We start from the raw sequence: 22502 nt of genomic DNA, 5'->3' as shown, positions 1-22502 counted from the left end.
CCTAGGAATTTCATAAATTCATTCTTTTTAATAGCTGAGTAGTACTCCATTGTGTAAATGTATCACATTTTCTGTATCCATTCCTCTGTTGAGGGGCAGCACCTCTTAATGAGATCCAATTTAACATGCACAAATGGCCTGGTTTTATCCCAACACCATATTATATTTATTTATATTTATAATATCTTATATTTATATTTTTATCAACTGTAGGGGATTTACTCAATTAATATTAAACTTCCCTGACTGTCAAAAAGTATTTTTTATAGATAGCTTCTAGTGGAAATATTAAAAACTGAACAAGAAAAGCAAATACATAACATACTGAATATTTTCTGTTTTAGAAATACCATTGAACTACAAATGAATCTTTCAGGTTGGTAATGTTCCTTGTTTTTAAACAGAGGAGTTCAATTTGGTAAGGTTTCCTTATAGTTGGTATCTTCAGGGAATTCTGCATTTATTAGCCTATTGCTCTATTAACATGAGCATGTTCAGGTTCGTTCACTACCTCTGCTTCTGGAATAAGTTGCATCCTAGCCTCTTTTGCCACACCATCTTAACTGTCCGTCATTTCATGTAGTTCACCATGTCTCCACTTTCCTCCTGTTTTGTGTCCCATAGTTTCAGTCACCTGTGCTCAACTCCAGTCTAAAACTATTAAATAGAACATCACAGGAATGAAAATTCAAAAGATTTAAATTGTGCACACTCTTCTGAGTAATTTGATAAAATTTTACATGGCCCTGTTCACATCTATGGAGAGGTTTGAATTATCTCTTTGACCCATATGTAGCTACACTGTGTCAGATACCTATCCATTAGGCACTTAGTAAATGTGGTCAATATTTTTCTACTGCTGTTATAAAACACCATGACCAAGGAACTTATAAAGAGTTCATTTATGCTTTCAGTTACAGAAGGACAAGAGTCTATCATAAAAGAAACATGGCAGTGAGTAGCAAACATGGAGGCAGAGACATGAAGCTGAGAGCTTACATCCTTAAAAGCAAGCACAAAGTAGGAGAAAACATGAAGCACTGAGAGGTTTCTAAACTCAGTTGCATATGTAGCAGAGGGTGGACTAGTCGGCCATCAATGGGAGGAAAGGCCCTTGGTCTTGCGAAGATTATATGTCCCAGTACAGGGGAATGCTAGGGCCAGGAAGCAGAAGTGGGTGGGTTCAAGAGCAGAGCAGGGGGAGGATATAGGGGAATTTTGTAGAGGAAACTACGAAAGGGGATAGCATTTGAAATATAAATGAAGAAACTATCTAATAAAAAAGAGAGAAAAAATTCACCAAAGTGATATACTTCCTCCAACAGGCAGAGCTGCACCACCTAAAACTTCTCAAATAATGCTACCAAATTGGGATATTAAGAGTTAAAATGCTCCTTATTATGGGAGACATTGCTCCTTCAAGCCACCATAGTATCTGTCTTGGGTAATTAGATTCATTGTCAAGGTTATATAGTGCTTATGTTCAGATACTCTATAAGGTTTTATAGTATCCATAGTTTTAAACATCTCCTGGGAAAATTGAAACATCAACCAAGAATCAGGCAAGACTTCTCAAATCTCATTATTTTTAATTGAATGTCTTCCCTCTCTAGAAGGTTAAGTCTGTCATGTTAGGTAATCCATTGTCTATTTTTATTTATGATACAGCTCAAAGATCTTCCATTCTTGTTACTGGCATTATGTGCTATATAGAATTATTATAAATATTTAATGGTGTGTTTATGTATCTGTATATGAATACACATGTGTCCATGGGTATTGAGGACAGAGGACAAACTATGGTGTCTTTCCTCAGACACCATAAAAACTGTCCATGGTTTTTGGAGGACAAGGCCTCTCACTGGCCTGAAACTCTCCAATTAAGCTGAACTGACTGACCAGCAAGACCCAGGGAATCTTCTAAGCGTTCTATGTTCACTTTCTTAGCACCAGGGTTCGAAGTGTCTACTATCATGTTAAACTTTTTTTGTACATAGGTTCTGGGTATTAAACACAGCTCCTCATATGTACAAAGCATATGTCCCCAGTTTTCTCCTCAGCATTTAAGGATGTTTATCAGCATACCTGGCCTACCTATTAGCACTTCTCCTAGTTGATGCAGACATTTCTAAATGCCTATACCCTGTGGTGAAAATTACCCCCTATTAAGAGTCACTGATGAGAAGCTCTGCCAGAGTCTGCCAAATACAGAAGTGGATACTCACAGCCATCCATTGGACTGAGCACAGGGTCCCCAATGGAGGAGCTAGAGAAGACTACAAGGAGCTGAAGGGGTTTGTAGCCCCACAGGAGGAACAACAATATGAATCAACCAGTACCCCCAGAGTTCCCAGGGACTAAACCACCAACTAAAGGGTACACATGGAGAGACCCATGTCTCCAGCCACATATGTAGCAAAGGAAGGCTTTGTGGGACATCAATGAGAGGAGAGGCCCTTGGTCTTGTGAAGGCTCAATAACCCAGTGTAGGGGAATGTTAGGATAGGGAAGCAGGAGTGGGTGGGTTAGTGAGCAGGGGTAGGGGTGGGATAGGGGGATTTCAGAGGGGAAATGAGGAAAGGGGATAAAACTTGCAATGTAAGTAAAGAAAACATCTAACAAAAACCAGCCACTGTTGTTTCTCAAAAGACTGGCCTGAGGTAGGTACTCAGGAAACATTTGCTAAAGGGATGATTCAAGTGAGAGCTATTTTGTATTATACGTGTGTAAGATAGTGTTCCCTTGACAGATCCTATTTTCTGTTACATCTTCAATGGAAGGGCCATTTCCTTCCATTAGTTAAATAAGTAGTTCAAAAGCCACAGACAGTATTCGTTCATAAATTAATGAGCAAAACAATTACATCCACAGGAAAACAGACCATGTGTAAACAAAGCCTTCTTAGCAGCAGTCTCTAAATTCCAAGTGGCAGAACCTAAAATTTATTGGAAGAGTTGTTTAAAAATTTACTAAAAGAAAGTATTTGAAACAATTTTATTAAAATGTTAATTGTGATAATCACTATACCAGCTATATTAATTTAAACTCTAACACCCTAATATACTTCATGAAAAAAAAATCACAGCCTAAGCAAAAAAATGTGTCTTAGAAGAAAAGGAGTTGGCTTAGAAGATAAGAATATCTAGTGCTCTTGCAGAGGACCCAGGTTCAATTTCCAGATATTTCATGGTGGCATATAACCATCTTTAATTCCAGTTCCTATCTTCATATCTTCATAGATACCAAGCATGCATGAGGTATGTATATATGCATACAGACAAAACACTCATACTCATTTAAAAATCTTTTTAAAATATATCTAATGTGAAGTTATATTGCAAATGAATCTTGTTTCTCTCTTGGTTTTATTCAAGTTATTTATTGTATGTTTAAAGTGAACCTGAAAATTACAAAGGACTTTGATCCTTTCTGTTTGTAATTCAGATCTGGACCCTGCAATGCAATTCTACTTGTGCTCTCCAAATTATTCTTTAAGGACAGCTTTCATCCAAAATGTTAATTGAGTCCTGTCCTCTCCCCTAATTTATTAGTGTTTGTTTCCTTCTTCAACCCCAATCTACAAAAATCCATAATTAAAGTTACAGTTGTGTTAACCCTGTCCCCAACAGTAAGAACATTATGTTCCTCCTGACAATATGTTTGCCTAAGATGCTCTTGGCATTTCTGTTCAGTTGTTTAGTTTGTGTTTTGTTGGTTGGAGTATAAGTCATACATACTGGGGAGCCATTAGCTTTGGTATTTTTTTTTCCTTGCTTGATACTGGGAACATGTTCCAATTCAAATCCTTTTTACCCCTTTTTCTGTTATTTTAAATATATACTCTTCACATTCATTTTGAGGAAGTGATGTTCTGGTTATCTGTTGATGTCTAGAAAATACACATGATAGCTTAATAAAATCATTCAGTACCTCCTGGTTATATAAAATGGCTCTTCTCATCCAGATGGCTCTTAGTGAGGTCTCTTAAGTGTAGCTACAGTTAAATGACAGCTGTGGCAGGACTCATCTAAAGGCTTGATTGGGCCAGGCATTCACAGGGGTTGGATTTCTGAAATTGCTAGGGATGGCCAGACATCTGCTCTCTCTTCAAACTGCTTTACTTAACTACTTCAAAGAATGGGGGTCACAGGGTTGTTGGGATATGCACATGGTAGCTGGCTTCTTCCAAATCAAGCATTCTAAGGTACCCTTGTGGATGGCACAAGGCTTTTCAAATTCTTCCAAACAAGACCTAGAGGTTGTGCATTACCACTTTTATATAATACGCTGTATATTCAAGATACTTACACGAATAGTTAAGGGTCAAGAGGTATAGACTATAGGGAAGTGTGAATACCAGTTGTGACTAAAGTCCATCTTTGAAGCCTTTGTATCACTAATGGGAAAGGATGATTGAGTTGTTAAGTACTGGGGGATGAATGTATTGCTTCCTAAAGAAGTTTCATTAAATTCCCCTTGCTGGTTCCACTGGTAAGTAAACTGGTGGTCTTCTTAACTGCCAATGGAACTTCTTGCCAAAGTAAGTGGTAGTAGGGGAGATATTTTCAGAACAATTCGTAAAAGTCAAGTCCATCCTACTACACAAGTGTAGTATTTTTAAAGCTTTATTTTTTTACTCTATGTGTATGAGTGTTTAGCCTTCATGTATGCACTGTGTACCACATGTATGCCAAGTGACTGAAGAGGCTATATGAAGGTATTGGATTCCTGGAACTGAAGTTACAGCCATTATGTCAGTACTGGGAATCAAACCTGAGTCCTCTGCAAGAGCCAATGCCCCACCCCACAAGTGGACCCTTTAATTCAGTTTCTGTCTACCTTTATTACCCATATGACTATGATGACTTCATTTTGCACAATTTCTTCCACAGCAACACTAGAACATACCTGAGATGACGAATGCTCTCATCACTTTCCTTTGCCAGTATAAGTTAAATGGCAGGCTTCTGCAACAATAGGCAGAGAGTCGATGCTTCATCAAGATCAGGATAGAACACAGCTCTAACTGGCTGACCTTTTCTGAAGGCTCACTCTTTTTCTGGATATCTCCATTTTTTCTGAGTAATGGCTTCAATACCTATTGAGGAATTGATTCAGTGGATAATTATAATCTCTATTCAGACTACTACAGAGGTCATCTAGATGGAACCCTAGGACCTATTCTAACTTTAGTCCTGTGGTTACATTTTTGAAAGTGGCAGGTGACACTACTTCCTCCAGCTTTGTCGGTGACTGATTAGACTGACACTGTGTTATAACTGGTTATTCAGTCAAAAGAATCTTCTTGTTTATTTCCCATGTCTTGGTTCAAATCAAGAAAATGGAAAGAAAGCAAGAGGCTCTGTTTCAAAATACCCCAGGACTGAGGGAAGGCCCTTTGGAATCAGGTCATTGAAGAAATGCAGTTACTTGGTTATTGTTGCCATCAACAGTGGCCACCAACAAGCTGAGAGATCAAGGGCTGGCATGCACTAGCATGCAGGAGAGAATAATTTTTCTAATCTCTTTTAAGAACTCTGAAGTATGAGAATAAGAATGTTATATTTGTGCTTGCTTAGCTTAGAAATACAAGATCAAATCTCTCTTGCTGTGCCTTACCACACTGCCTTCTAAATACCAACAGTACAGAACAGTCTCTTGAGTTATGTTAAAATGTCATTTTACAATTTACAAAACCCTTTCATCCACAGCCCTAAATTACCTCTTTATTTGCCTTTTAAAACTTAACCTTCTAGCCTTCACAGATTGATTCCTTCTACTTTTAAGGTTGAAAGTCCAACTGTTTACTTGTCTAGACTTAATTTTTTTAAGAAAGGACACTTAAATTTTTATAAATAATGTCCTTCTGCTGATTTATGTTGCTTGAGTTTTATTTCCATTCATTTTTAAAATCTCTGAGGAAATCTAGATGCAGTTAAATTCATATCAGACTCTGAGTTGGATCAAGGGATCTAATTAGTTGGTGTAGAAGGGAAATATATAATTGCACATGCTCATTTGATTACACAGTGAAGAACTAAAATAATCTAACTATAAAATGAGAAAGGCAGTTAAAGAAAGGTACCAAACTATGTTGCTCTAAGGAATTGAGAGTGTCATCTTAGCTTCATTGTTCAGAGGGAATTTAGGGGTTTGGTGGTAAAGCACTTACCTAGAATACCCTAGGGTCTGGTTCCAATCCCCAGTGTTAGTTGGGGTTGCTCAGATAGATTTAATACAGAAAACTATACTTCATTAAAAATTCAAGGTTCTGCTTGGTGGAGTCTCTCAGAGGACAGTTATGCTAAGCTCCAGTCTATAAGCATAACAGAGCATCATTTATGGAGTCAGGGATTGGTTCCAGCCCATGGGATAGATCTCTGTGAGGCTCCACCTAGAAGCTGATTGACTAAAACAGATGCAGAGACTAACAGCCAAACATTAAATTGAGCTCAACAGTCTTGTGGAAGAGTAGGGGGAAGGACTGATAGACCAGGAGGGGATAAAGATTCCACAAGAAAAACAACTGGGTCAACTAACCTGGACCCTTGGGAACTCGCAGAGACTAAACAACCAATCAAAGAATATACATGTGTTGAACCCAGGCTCCTTAACATATGTAGCAAATATGCAGCTTGGTCTTCATGCAGGTCCCTCAACAACTGGAGGGGGTACTGTTCCTGACTCTGTTGTTTGCCTATGCATCCTATCCCCTAATTGTATTGTCTTGTCTGGCCTCTATGGGAAAGGATATGTAGGCCTAGACTTTTCATAACCTACTTTAATACGGGTTCTTAAAATGTTTTAACTTCCCTACTAGCCCACCACCCACCAGAGGTAGTGAAAAAGTAAGGTTAATAGGATACAGGAGAAGTGGAGCTGTTTAGCAATAGTTCTTTGGGTCAATTCCAACTTTCATTGTCAGGATAGCAGCAGTTCAGTCTACTAGCAGACCAACAAACATGAATCAGCAGCCACAGTCCAGTCCACCTGGCAGACACCACATATAAATCAGCAGCTCAATTCAGAATCAAATCAGCTCAATCCAGAATAACCTGCAAGACTCCACCTTATCAGCAAGAGTATGTGAAAGTAGTAAGAAAATGCTAGAATATCACAAGAAGTTCTTTGGTAAATTCCTCTCTATGAAGTCATGACAAGTGAAGATTAGCAACATGATGTAAGGCTAACCAATACAAGACCATAGTCATCAGAGAAGACTAGTAAAGCACACTAAACCATGAGCCTTGTCCCACCATCTGTGGTCATATTTATATTCTTTCTAAACATAAGATATTCTTTTTTTGTTAGATATTTTCTTTATTTACATTTCAAGTGTTATCCCGAAAGTTCCCTATACCCTCCCCCCACCCTGCTCCCCTATCCACCAACTCCCACTTCTTGGCCCTGGTGTTCCCCAGTACTGGGGATCTTCTGCTACATATGCAGCTAGAGACATGAGCTCTGGGGGTACTGGTTAGATATTCTTTTACATGTCTGCCTCATCAAAGCATCCTCTCACCTGTGTCTGCTTCAGCAAAATATTCTTTCACATGTCTGCCCCAGCAAAACATCATTATGACCTAACTGAGTCTAGAAACCAGGAAAATTTACTTCAAGGATATGGCTAGTCCTGCAGTGACTTGAGGTACCAAGGTGTCTTTGTACCCTGGGGGGACCTCCCCCTTCTCAGAGATGAAAGGGACGGGATGGGAGGGAGCCACATGAGGGGAAACTAGGAGGAGACAGGGCACTGTAATGAGGATATAAAGTGAACAAATAAGTTAATGGGGAAAAAAGACAAGGTTCTTCACCTTCTTTGCTGACATCTACATAACACATCCAATGAAATTATACAAGGCATATGATTGTACTGGGTGTACCAAACAGGTCTCAAAGGACAAGGCTTCTTTCAAAGAAATGAAAACAGAGGAACTGAAAGTAAATTTGGCAAAGATGGTCTAGGAGGGTTAAACTGTATTTTCCCCTATGGGATGACAACACTAAGATTCAGGGATTCAAATGAGTTTTTTTTTTAATTTTGAGAAATTTGTACATAAACACTGTATTGAAAACATTTCCACCCATCTCCAACCCATCAAGCTCCTCTGTGTCCTAAAACAATGATATTTTATTTAATTATTATTGTGTATATATACACACAAACACATGCACGCNCACACACACACACACACAATCTAATGAGTTCCTTTAGAGTTGCCTCTATGTGCATGTGCCCAGGGCTAACCACTTGGTACATCCTATGCAGGAGCTTATTCCTGGGTACAATCAATTCTCCCTCTCTCAGCCACTCTTAACTACCTATAGCTCTTCATCTAAGTCTTGGACTATATGGAATCTCCCCTGTCCACATTAGCAAGTCAACATTTTAACAACCCAGATATGTGAAAAAAAAATTGGCACTAAAACTTGAAATTACTCCACAAAAGTAGAAATTTTTGTTGGAACTTATTATAAAATACTTCTTTAAATGTGCTTCTGCCTGGATGTTTAAAAGCCTCAAGCTATTTTAGGCCTTCCTAAAAAGAGGTTATCTGCTTGCTTGAATGTTCGCTCTTCCATTACTGATTCTATCTTTCTGCTGAAACAATTTTAAAGAGGCTTATATTTTACCCTAGGATTATATTATTGGGAATATTAAGGAATACAAAATATTATAGAGTTAAAATTTCTTCCCTGGCAGGTTATAATTCAATAATGATTGGATGAGAAAAAACACAAGAGAAACATATCTCCAGTCTTAATGACAAATATCATTTTATAATACTTCATTTCAATTTAGATAACTGCTTGCCGTAAATTATGAAATTGAAAATCAATCTAGGTTATGTTTTAGGCAAATTATAGAACATTACAACATGCGCAAAGATTTTTAACACAACGAACACATTTTTTAAACATTTCCTATTGTCAAATTAACAAGGTATGATGATCAATGCTTCTTGTGGTGATTGGCAGGTAAATAAATCTGTATGAGGAGAAGTCATAGGTAGAAAGTGCTCTTGATAAGGGGCATTGTCAACTTGCCAGAATATAGAATCATCTTAGAATCATCTTAGAGAAGGGCCTCTGGGCCTGCCTTCTGGGCACCTATCTTGATTGTATTAATTGACCTTGGAAGATTTTACCAGTGTGGGTGGCAACATTCCCTGGTTGGAGTAGGTAACAGGAAAAACAGAGCAGAGGATTGGCATGTTTCATTGCTTTCTGCTTTCTGATTGTGACCAGCTGCTTAAGCTCCTCCCTACTTCTATTTTGACTTCCCTGCAAAAATGAGCTGGGACTGGGCTCTTGAACTGTGAATCAGAATAAATTCTTGTTATCTTTAGCATGATTGTTTGAATGAGATGCCCCCCTGTAGTCATGGACTTGGTCCCCAGTTGATTGCACTGTTTAGGTAGTTTAGGAGGTATGGACTTGCTGGAAAAACTATGTCACTGAAGATAGGCTTTGAAAGCGTAAAGCCTCATGCCATTTAGAGACCCATCTCTCTATCTCTCATATATATGTATATGTATATATATATATATATATATATATGTACACACACACACACACACATATATATATATATATATAAAACCTTTTGTGCTTTTGGTTCTAGATGTGAACCGTTAGCTTGCTGCTCCTGTAGCCATATATGTCAGGCTCCCCTACCATTATAAACTCTTATCCTTCTGGAACCATAAAACCCAAGTAAACTCTTTCTTTTTTAAGTTACCTTTGTCATAGTGTCTTATCACAACAACAGAAAAAGAAAATAATACACTTAGGTCACTTTTTAAAGGTGTTTTATCACAGCAACTGGAAAAGAAACTAAGACACTTGGTCACAGGTCTTCCTTTATCATCCTGGCAAACAGAATGTAAGACTGGCTAAGATCTTTGCCTCTTTGTATTCATAGCATTATGTATTCCCCTATATTCTTAACATCACTGGGCCCATGACTTGTTTCCAACCAACAGAATACAGTAAAAATCATATCACTTCCATAATGATGCTATATAAGATTGCAACTATCATACCACTGGCTCCTTTTTGCTAGCTTTGATGAAAAAGGTGGCCCTGTTGAATTGACATCTCTCTGTCCCAAAATGTGTGGAATCATCAGCAAGAGAGCCTTATCTTGTTTTCATGGACAACCAAGGAAAATGGCAATATCTTATCTTGCTAGGGGTGCCTCTGGGGACTTCTTTATCAACAGTCATAAAGAGGTAACCAATGCCTAGCACTGAGATTTTCTGGCACCATGTCTTCTAGGAACAGCTTAGCTTTGTTTGTCCACATGTGATTCCTCTGTTTATTCTCCCTCTTAAAAGTTCTTTCATTAACCCACAAACTAGTGGAGTGTTGTTATAAAGTATAGTAAAACCTTAGGTCAGGTTAACTTACCTGTTTCCCTCATTTTTCCCATCTCTACTTAAATCTTTCCTTGACATATTCTCCTAGCCTGTTTTTGCATATCTCATGTGTTGCTATTATCTTTTACATTTATTGGTTTGCATGATCACAGGTTGCCATGCAGTATTTTCATGCTTCCTCCATTTTGGTTAAAACTTCTCCTTTCTCCTCATTTCCCCACCCCTATCACTCCTCCCTGATTGAAACCTTCTCCCACACCCCACCCCCATATTTCTCTTCTCTAGCTTTGTTGCACCTATTATATATATATATATATATATATATATATATATATATATATATATAAACACTTGCAATATATATATATATATAATATATATATAAACACTTGCAATATATATATGTATATATATTGCAAGTGTTTATCAGTTGAAGAAATCTTCTGAGTTAGGGATAGGAGCATGTGTTCACTTCTCTGTTCACTTTGAGGACCGCATCTGGGTCAACCCTTCGCAAGCCCTGTGCATGCTGCCTTTGTTTCTGTACCTTCATATTTAGCACATGAAAATCTTAACCTAACTTCTGACAGTCACAGAAATAAAACAGTAAATTTGTATCTCAAGCTACTAATATTTACTGATGTGTTATAGGGACAATAGAAAGTGAATTCAGTTACGTTGTTTGTTTATTGCCATCTAAGATGAGCAATGAGAGTCTTTGTCCAATGTCTCCTTTACTCCCAAGAACAGATGTACTACATACATCAGCTCCCTTGACCAGAGTCAATGAATACATATGCTAATACTGAGTGCTGTTTGAAAGGAAAGCAGTCCTTGACTCCATCTATTGTTCCATCTACTCTCCCATTCCTTACTGCATGCATTGTCTGATGAGTTGCAATGATCTTTGAAAATATTTTATGTAGGGTGTGTGTGTGTGTGTGTGTGTGTGTGTGTGTGTGTGTGTGTGTGTACTGAGGTACATGTGTGAGGGTCAGAGGACAACTTTTGTGACCTGGTTCTTGTCTTTCACCTTGTTGAGGCACTTCTTGTTTCTGCTGCTGCACCATGTATTCAGGGCTGGTTGGCATGCAAAATTTTGGAAAACTGTTTCTAACTCCTACCTCTGCATCTGACTTTGTTATATGAGTTCCACGGGTTGAACTTGGGACTCCAGATTAGTGCAGTGCATGCCTTTATCCATTTAGCCATCTCCCCAGTGTCCTGTGCTCTGATCATTAGCCTCCAATCTTATATGCATGTTTCCATTACTCCTTGTTAGAATTTGAGCCTATTAGTCAAGAATTGCTTGAATTCAGAGAAAAGAAAATCATTTATTCAAGCCCATATAATTAAAGAGAATTTGGGGACAAATGTGGCAAACAGGTCTTAGAAGGTGCAATCACAAGGCAATAGTGTTTTTACATCATTGTCCATTCACAACACCTCCCTGGGTCTAATTCTAACAACAGAAAGAGCCTTAAGGAGGTCTCCAAAATGTATTAAACAGGTTCATAATATTCTCCACTCATTAGTACATTTGCAATCACAACAATTTGTACTGTATAATTACAGTGTTCAATTGTGATATTATGGTTAAAATCCACAAAAGTTCTCATTTGTCCTGCTTAGAGCCTGGGAAACCTGCAAAGCATTAAGGAACATCATAGATGATACTTTGTCTTCCAACATTCTTTTCTAGCTTTAGATTCATTGAAAGTATCATAATGCTGGCCAAAGTGGTGACATAAAAGATAGGAAGTTCTCACTTGGTCAGTACTGGTGTAGCTAAGCACTACTTTCCTCTATCCATTGATGAGAATCATCATTGGTTCTTGTGGGTGCTTTCTGTGGATTTCTGGATGACTTTTCTGTTGAGAGACTGCACTTGTAGCCTCCTTGGGTCAGACTAAACCTACAGGTTGCTACACTAAAGTATCTCAGCTTTCATATATTTCTTCTAAGGTCATCTGACCCCCTAAAATTAGCAGATAAGCTATCAGGAAGCCTTCATAAAATGGTCTGATCCCACACTGACACTGTGCCTTCTATTACTTGCCCCAGGTATCACACCACAATGGAAGGTCAGACATTTCACAAATGTATCCTCTGCTCTCTGGGCATTTGGTGCTTCAAATGTCTCTCCCTGTTGCCTGTTTTGGGTTTTTTACAAAGACAAAAAGATAGACTGCAAAGAGAGTAAAGAGTTAATGATAAGAATTCTGGTTTTCAATATCCTTAGTTAATGTCTCACAGCACCCTCCCTTTGCCTGTGGAGGTGAGTAGTGTCTATTGGTGTGGGGTCCCACTAAAGCCGTCTAAATCCATTTGATATCCTTTAACACATGAACACATGTGGATCTGATTGTCTGGTTTTTTTTTTTTTTTCTTCCTAAGATTGGGTTAAGAATCCTAAGGGATCTGAAACACAGTGGAGTTAATTCTTCTTGTCTGGCAGGTGATGATTAAGTACCTACCGATGAGAGAAAACAGAGGTAAAAACTCTTCCCTTGAATGATGATAGATATCACACTGAGAAATTTGACATCAATTATCTTATTTCTAATGGAGCAGTGAAGATACAGCACCCAGGAATGACAGAATGAGAATTGTTCAGAGATTCAGGCTATCTGCATCCTGTACTCAGGTGTCCTGCCTTCTAGCTCTCTTAGCTGCTGGAGAGAGGAAATCTGATTGGTTGATTCCAACATTCACAACCAATCAGCTGGTCCCAGAGGATGCATTCCCAGGATCCTTTGCCAAATACTGAGTTCTTTGGGAGCAAGTTGGGACATAATAGGCTAAGTAGAGTAGATGAGTCTGACTTTGCTGCCACACTCAGGAATCCTAGTAATTTATGTGAATGTGTTTGCTTTTTAATAGACTATAATTTGAAATTAAATAAAACGGCATTCCAAAGTTTTGTTTACATATTCGAATTGAATAAATATTTTAGAATATACTTGTATATGCACAGTTCTAACTAGCTATTGTTTGATGATTTCATACACACACACACACACATGGATCCTGGGGATTCATCCTCTAGGAGCAGCTGATTGTATGTGAATATTGGAATCAGACAATCAGATTTCCTCTCCCCACCATTAAGATGAGAACATGTTGATAAAACATGCTTTCCTTTCCAACTTCAGGTCCTCTTTTCTTTTTCAGCCCCAGGACCTATTTAGTACTGCCAGTATGTGCATGGTGTAGTGCCACCTACTGCAGTGCCCTCTCAAAGTAGCATCCTTGAAGGAAACTGACTTTCCATCTGCCTGCCATTAATCAACTACCAATAGCTCCTCAGCTAGGGGTAGGATTTCATGAGCCACCTAGATCATCCATGATGATATTTTGGCTGGCTTGATCATGTGCAGGTCTTGCACATGTAGTCACAGCTACTATGAGATCATGTGTACAGAAACCTTCTAAGTTCAGAAGATACCATTTAACTGCAATCATCCAACACTTCTGGCTCGTACAAGATTTCTGCCCTCTCTTCTGTACGTATTCCTGAGCCTTGATTTGGGGGGATTAGGTGTGCTCTTTAAAGCTGAGCACTCCACAGTCTTATATTCTCTGTTCATTGACCAGTTGTGAGTCTCCATGTTAATCACCATCTACTACAAAAAGAATCTTCTCTAATAAGGGTTGAGAGAGACACTGATCTCTGCGTATTATTTCATTATTTGTATGCATATGTATATATGTGTTGACATTTGTGTGGGTGCTCTTGTGGGTAAAGGTACATAGGCATGTGTTCTGTGAATGTGTTTGTAAGTCAAGTGTCCTCAAGAATTTTTTCTTTTCTTTTCTTTTCTTTTCTTTTCTTTTCTTTTCTTTTCTTTTCTTTTCTTTTCTTTACTTTTCTTTTCTTTTCTTTCTTTTCTTTTCTTTTCTTTTCTTTTCCTTTCTCTTTCTTTCTTTCTTTCTTTCTTTCTTTCTTTCTTTCTTTCTTTCTTTCTTTCTTTCTTTCTTTCTTTCTGAGATAATGTCTCTTTTGTTGGCCTGAAACTCTCCAAGTAGCCTAGGCTCTATGGCCAATGAACCTTAGGAATCTCTCTCCTTCCCCAGTGCTAGGATTGTATGCATGTGCCTCCAGCCTGCTGGAGAGAGAGAGAGAGAGAGAGAGAGAGAGAGAGAGAGAGAGAGAGAGAGAGAGCAGAGAAATGGAGAGATAGACAGAGACAGAGATAGAGACAGAAAGAGAGATTACTGGAGTTTGAACTTGGGTCTTTATGCTTGTTCATCAAACACATTATTGCCTAAACTGTCTGCTCATCCCTATATTTCTTATCTGTAAAAAGTGTATTTTTTTCCTTTGACCAATAAGTGAAAACTAAGCTGTAGTCATTTCCTTCTTTTTGTGTTGCTTTCTGCCCATTTGCTTTTTAAAAAATATTTTATTAGATATTTCCTTTATATACATTTCAAATTTCAAATGCTATCCTGAAAGTTCCCTATACCCTCCCCCTGCCCTGCTCCCCTACCCACCCACTCCCACTTCTTGGCCCTAGCATTCCCCTGTACTGGGGCATATAAAGTTTGCAATACCAAGGGGCCTCTCTTCCCAATAATGGCTGACTAGGCCATCTATTGATACATATGCAGCTAGAGACACGAGCTCTGGGGGTATTGGTTAGTTCATATTGTTGTTCCACCTATAGGGTTGCAGACCCCTTTAGCTCCTTGAGTACTTTCTCTAGCTTCTCCATTGGGGGTCCTGTGTCCACTTCTGTATTTGCCATGAACTGGCATAGCCTCATACGAGACAGCTATACCAGGGTCCCTTCATCAAAATCTTGCTGCCATATGCAATAGTGTCTGGGTTTGGTGGCTGATTATGGGATGGATCCCCAGGTGGGTTAGTCTCTGGATAATCTATCCTTTCATCTTAGCTCCAAACTGTGTGTCTGGAAGACCAATGAGTGGATACGTTCCTCCTTAGAATAGGGAACAAAATGCTTATTTGCTTTTTATCTGCTACCCCTGAAATGGACTCCCCTTATACTTTCAGCATGTCACCACCATACATTCTGATACAGAGAACGTTTTTGTCTACAATTCCTTAAAAGAGGAAGTCAGAATTCCTTTGTGAAACAAAGCTAGGATGCACTGGCTAGGTTATAGTGTTTTGTTTTGCTTTCCTTAAACCACCAAGCCTGACCTAATGATCCTCAGTGGCTCCGCCCAATAGCCCCCAGTAGTCCATAATCCTTTCTCACACCCACTGAAACCTGGCTTGATTATATACTGCTGTTCTGCCTACTGCAGTTACTGGGCACTCTGCCAGCCAGCAAATCTGAGGAATTGTAGGAGTTATCAGGCCGACAGTGCTGTGCTATCCACCTGTCAGTATCATCAGCATCACTGTGCTATCCACCTGTCAGTATTATCAGCATCCTAGTGTGCGGCTTCTTCCTGGAGTTGTAAGATCTAGATCCTCTTCTCATTGCAAACACCCCTCTCTTCCCCACCACACTCTCTAGCTCAAGGGACAAGGGACATACATTCATCACCTAGGAGTCAGTAGATCAGTCTGACCATGCAGAGCGAGTGCTGGCCCACAGTTGCATGGGGGTGAGAAATGCAATTTGCCGTGGTTTCTCCACGAGAACAGAATTCACCTCACTCATTTGGTCAATAAATAACAAAGACAGGTAATTCATTGAACCCTAATGTAGAAATAGTCAACTCTGCTTTGGCACAATAGCAAGTGGCTTTGATTTAGGATATTAAAAGAACACAAAAAGGGAAGAGAATATTATAACCCGTAATATGATTTTTCTTCGAGGGTTTGGGTTGCTTGGAGGAAATTAAATGAGCCATTTTAGTCCATTGTTCTGCTCTAGCTGTGAGGTGCTTCCTGCTGTGAACACTATTTCCCAGTTGTTGCCTGTCAGAAATACTTAGCAGCTCTGGTCCTGGGCATTTCAAGAACTGAGTTGTGCAGTATGAGAAACAATGGTTGGCAGTGTTACCATTTTAAAGTAAACAACCTTCAGGGATGTTTCTCTTCCATGAAGCTTTTCCTGAGAACACATTTCATGCATTGAGAGAATGTTTTAAAATATCTCCCCTCAAAGAAATCAACAAATTTTCAAGCAGCAGAGAAAAGTAAGCTATAGGAAAATCAGAAGGAGAGAATCAATTTTCAGAACCAGGAACTGTCTCGAGGCTGACTGAGTTCAGTGCTTCTAAAATCATTCTTCCCTCAGCAAGTTTGATTCTGAGGCTCCATTTCTTGGCCATACAAATCAGATGGCTGGTAAGGACTGCCTAGGAAGCTGTCAATTGGATGGTTTGTTGCACTCAGGAAACACTTGATTGGGGGTTTCTCTGTGCTCTGAAGCCCTCTTCTGAGTTATTTCATTTACTCTGCCCTGGAAGCCCAAGGAACATTTACCAACAAACCACACACATTTCCTCTTAAAAGAAAACTTGTCCCTCTTTACTTCTGTGCTTTGCACGTTAGGTAAATCTGTTTGTTTTTCTCTCTTACAGGAGCTGCAAAGAATCGATTCTGCTCACTGTCATTCAGCCCTATCCAGTAAGTGTTCTGTGAGAAAAAGTGCCATTCATTGTTCTTGGGCTTCTGGTCTCCTGAAAGCCACCAGGATGAATAACAGTGGAGACAAATAGCATGTGTTCACAATGCAAGCTTAAACAATCTTGATCATTTCTATTGTGTTCTGTGTTACTAAAACCATTCATTGGTGTGAAAAGTACCACACTCCCTAAATATCCTGAAAGACAATCAACTCTGCAGGCCTGTGAGCATTTCACATCTGCAAACTAAGACAAAACCTAAGACTTTCTTGTTTGCCAGCTTCCGAATCACAAGTCTCATGGGAATATCTAATTACAGGAAGTTGTGTGAAAGTCTTATTCTTGTCCCCATCTAATTATTTTGGTAGAGAGCTGGGTAATTAAGCCCATTTCAAAGGAGGGATGAGAGAAATGCCATAGTCAGAATTTGAGTTCGGATACCTTGGTTAAGAGGGAGAAACTGATTACAATCATACTGCTTTCATTTCTTATGTTTCTGTTTCTCTTTGACTTGGTTTCATGTATCTCAGGCTGGTGGTCTAAGTTCACTATATAGTCAAAAGATGACCCTGTACTTCTGATCCTTCTATGTGCACCTCTAGTGATAGGATTACAGGCATTCATCACAACATCTAGTTTATAAAGTACTGAGAATTGAACCTGGGGCCTTGCCCTGTTCTAGGCTAGCACACTACCAACGGAGCTACACCCTCAAACCCAATTCAAATCCAATTCTTAAAAAAAAAATCATAATCTTCATGGTATGCAATTCACTTCTTTTACATGTGTAATTCAAAGATCTTTGCAAATCAGTGAAGAATGCAATCACCACCATAGTCCAGTTTCAAAATGTTCCATCACCCCACTATAATCCCTGATTTTCACTTCACTTCGAGTTAATCCATGTTCCTACCATCCAGCCCAGGCAACTGCTAACTTCTCTGTTTCTATAGGCTTCTTATGACTTGAAAATGTCTTTACATCCAGTATCTGGTTGGGCTTTTTGTAGACAGGCAGAGAATCTAACCAGCATAGCTTCCATGCATGATCTTCATAAAGTAATATGTATATTCCAAGTACAGTGTGACGCTGGGTGCTGTTTTGACTCCCATCTCTCAAATTTACATTCTTTCCCCTGAATTTTCTCTTTACTTTGCCATATCTTTAAAATGTATAAGAACTTTTTTATTAATCATTGTCCACATTTCAAATGTTATGTCCCTTCCCATTCTCCTCACCATGAACCAACCACCCCATACCCCTCCCCTTTGACTCTAAGAGGGTGCTCCCCTACCCACTCACCTACTCCCACCTTGCCCCTTTAGCATCCCCCTTCTCTGGGGCATCAAGCCTTCTCAGGACCAAGCACCTCCTCTCCCACTGTTTCCAGATGAGGCAGTCCCCTGAAACATATGTAGCAGGAGCCATGGACTCACCCATGTATATTCTTTGGTTGGTGGTTCAGTCCCTGGGAGCTCTCTGAGGTCCAATTGATGCTGTTGTTCTTCCTATAGGGTTGCAATCCCCTTCAGCTACTTCAGCCCTTCTAATAACTCTCCCAATGGGGTCCCTGAGCTCTGTCCAATGGTTGGCTGTGAGTATCTGCATCCGTCTTAGTCAAGTGCTGACAGAGCCTCTCAGAGAACAGCCATAACAGCTTCTATCTACAAGCACATCTTGGCATCAGCAATAGTGCCAGGGTTTGGTGTCTACTGATAGAATGGATCACATGGTGGGATAGTCTCTGGATGACCTTTCCTTCAGCCTCTGCTCCATTTTGTCCCTACATTTCCTTTAAACAGGGACAATTCTGGGTTAAAAATTTTGAGATGGGTGGTTGACCCCGACCCATACAAGGGGTCTGGCATGTCTATCTACTATAGGTGGTCTCTTCAGGTTCTATCTCCCTGCTGTTGGGTATTTCAGCTAATGTCATCCCGTAGTATATTGACTAACAAAAAGAAGTGAATATGGGTTAAAACTGTGTTCATAATTGCTTTGCACTATCCCATCCACCTGAAACTCCAGCCACCAGAGTAAGCAAGCCACTGTGTTGCCAACTCTCATTAGGTAGACTTCTTGGAGGCTTTTCATGTTTTTATCATCAAGACAGCAGTTTAAAATTTTGAGGTCTTTCAATCTTTTATTTTATATATATGGATGGTTTTTTTGTATACCATGTGTATGTATGCAGTGCTTATGGAGGCTAGAAGAGGGCATCAGATCTCCTGGAACTAGAGTTGGAGATAGTTGTTTGTTAAGGTTTGGTCTGCTGCTATGTATTATAATGTTAAATTCTGTGCCTGAAAGTCTAGGCCTAGAGTGAATTCTTATATTTATGAGGTTTTGTTCTGCAAACTTTGTTCCTTGACTTAAAACTATTGATTGAATAAAATTGGCTACATCCAATTACAAGAGAGATTAGAGGTAGGGGGAGGGGCTGAGTTACCTGATTGGGGGTGGAGAAGAAGGACACCCTGTGAGCAAAGTCCCTAGGAGACAATTGAAAGGACAAAGGTTTACTTTGGCTGGCAATTTCAGAGGTTTCTGTATACAGGCCTCAGCTCCATTGGTTCTGGGCACACGGTTGGACAAAGTATCATGACAGGGATAATGGGGACAGATGAAGAAACTGTTTCCCTCATGACAAACTGGAAGCAAACAGAGAGAAGGGTCTGGAAAGCAGGTCAAACCTTCAAAGGCACTTTCCTAGGGTTTTCCTTTTGCTGAGGCAAAAACAACTTAAAGGAAGAAGGGTTTGTCTCAACTCACAGTTTGAAGAAACAGTCTATCATGGTGTCAGGAGCTCGAGACAAGTGGCCTTACTGTATTTACAGACAGGAAGCAGAGCGAGATGGAGGCTCACTTAACTTTCACCTCTGTCTCTTTTTATTCAGTCCAGGACCACAATTCATGGTATGATATTGCCCATAGGCCAGGTGAGTCTTCACAACTCAGTGACCCTAATCTAGGTAAATATTCAGACACAGGGTCAGAAGTTTGACTCCTAGGTGCCTCCTGAGCCTGTCAAGTTAACAAGCCATATTAAGCATCATACCCAGTGACACATTTCCTCCACTGATTGCCTAAGTTTCTATCACGTCCTCAAGCAGCACTACTAGGTTAGGGCCAAGTGTTCAAAACATGACCCTATAAGGAAATTTCATATTAAAACCATAACATGGACAAATCATGCTGTGTTTTCAACAAAACTGAGTAACATCACTATTTCTAAAAATCATATCAAATGATACACATCTCAAGAGTCAGTTCTGATAAATATACCTTATTACTGAGGCAAGGAGTTGTGTAGATTATTCTAGAAATATACAGTAAGTTACTAAATTGAAAAACCAGAATTCACAGAGAACTCAAACCTTCAAAGGCACAAGTTAAGTATATGGTACCTTGACTGAGTTGAACATTTTATTGCCAAACAATGCTAGAGAAGTCATGCGTTGCTGTATTAAGACATCTCAGCCTGTGAGTCATGTCTCTTCTGGTGTCTTTATTGCAGCCACTCTACTTGTGCTAAACTTATTGTGCCAGTGTAAATACTGCTGCTCAGAATCATTAAGGAAGACTAATGTTTCTCCTTCAGCTAAAAAATGGCATCTCAAAAGCAAATCAACTCACCACCGTATGATTTGCTCGTTAATCATCACTAAACTTGGCCTATAATTACACAGACACCGATGAGAACACACCATTGTCACACTGCTCCAGCACTGCAGTATGGCTTCTAAATCTCACGCAGTGCTTGCTGAACACTGGCACTCATTCAGAGTCCTTTTGGAGTTTTGTTTTCTTTATTAAGACGTCAGCCATTCTCGTTAAAATGGCTTGTGTAAGTGGATGAATGTGAAGCTTCTGAACAAAAATCATCCATCTATCAAATCTTCTAAGATACAGCTCAAGATTCTGATAGGTGTAGAAAGGTATGCAGGGGACTGTTAGGAACACATCATCTAGCACGGTGCTGCCAACCTTCATTCAAGAGCCAGCAAGGGTGTTCCTGAAGGATTGCAAGCTGACTGAAGCCTGACCTGCACTTCTAATTTCAGGTCCTGGGAAATTATAGCAAAACCCTGTCTCAAAAATAAATAAACGTGGTATTCTCCCAATGTCAATCCAAAATATCTACCCCCAAACATACATATTTGTCATTGCATATTCTTAAGAATGATTTTGTATTATAATAAAATATTCATGCATTATATACAGTATACCATTTTCAACTGTACAATTCACCAGTATTAAATACATCCAAGATGTGGGTTTTTTATTGGATATTTTCTTTATTTACATTTAGATGGTATCCCCTTTCCTGGTTCCCTCTCTGAAAAACACCCTCCCCCTATCCCCTTCCCCCTCCCCCTATCCCCTTCCCCCTCCCCCTATCCCCTTCCCCCTCCCCCTGCTCAACAACACACCCACTTCAGCTTTCTGGCCCTGGCATTTCCCCATACCAGGGCATACAGCTTTCACAGGACAAAGGGCCTCTCCTCCCATTGATGTTTCACTAGGCCATCCTCTGCTGCACATGCAGCTGGAGCCATGAGTTCCACTCTTTGGTTGGTGGTTTAGTCCCTGGGAACTCTCAGGGTACTGGCTAGTTCATATTGTTGTTTCTCCCATGGGGCTGCAGACCCCTTCAGCTCCTTGGGTCCTTTCTCTAACTCCTTCACTGGGGACCCTGTTTTCAGTCCAATGGCATCCAAGATGTATTAAGCATCACTGTTATCTTGTTGTAAAAATGTCTCATTACTCCTAAAGGAAATCCTATATCTATGAAACCTTCATTCCTCCTTTTTCTTCTGCCCCTGCTCCAAACTTTCTATCTCTGTTTTCACAGTTGTTTCACAGAAGTATAATTATATAATATTTGCTCTGATCCTTTTATTAAGTACCATGTTTTCAAGATTATATCATCCATCAGTACTTTCTTTTTATGATTGAATAATATTCTAGTTTATGGACATACCACATTTTATACGTGTGTGTGTGTGTGTGTGTGTGTGTGTGTGTGTATCCACTCTATCATTTTAAATAACATAATTGATTTCCAGAATGTGTGTATTTGGTAAGGTTGAGAATATTTTAAATTTTTTTGTTATTTAACTTTAAAAAGAGAAGTATGGGTCATGATCAATGGCTTTGCAGCCATGATTTTAATGTAATATATATCAGGTTAAGCTTTTATGGAGATTCAAGGATCAGTTACTACAGTGTGTTGTACAAAAGTGTCAATGCCTGCAGACTAAGGTGCATGCAAATATATATGCACCCTAGACAGCTGAAAATATTTGACCCTTGTAGATCACAAACAAGAAATCATCTGACTACCTGTTAAATCCAATGGAGCATGAAGGTTTCTTTCGTTTTCTAATCAGTGATGGTGTCAATAGATGGGAGGGAGATCTCTTTTCTTCAAGTTTCACTAAAAAATTATACCAGGATGATTTTCAGATTAATTGAATTGACCAAGGCCATGTAGGAGGAATCCCCCTTCTTCCCAGCACCCTTCTAAGTAGATGCTTCTATTGCATTTACAATTTTTGTGGAAGA

General features: G+C 39.4%; 1 protein-coding gene across 12 annotated transcripts in view; it reads left to right on the top strand.

Moving 5' to 3' along the window:
• Positions 1–22502, top strand: part of Frmpd4 (FERM and PDZ domain containing 4) — a 946095-nt gene that overhangs the window by 878576 nt on the left and 45017 nt on the right. For all 12 annotated transcript variants that reach the window (XM_029473443.1, XM_029473452.1, XM_021153413.2 and 9 more), the window contains one exon: positions 16890–16935. In XM_029473443.1, coding sequence (XP_029329303.1) covers positions 16890–16935 — 46 coding nt within the window. The remainder of the gene's footprint in view (positions 1–16889; positions 16936–22502) is intronic.

The sequence above is a fragment of the Mus caroli genome, chromosome X, assembly GCF_900094665.2.
Source record: "Mus caroli chromosome X, CAROLI_EIJ_v1.1, whole genome shotgun sequence".
NCBI classification, from domain to species: Eukaryota; Metazoa; Chordata; class Mammalia; order Rodentia; family Muridae; genus Mus; species Mus caroli.
The sequence above is the reverse complement of the archived record's forward strand: the minus strand, read 5'-3'. Positions and strand labels throughout refer to the sequence as shown.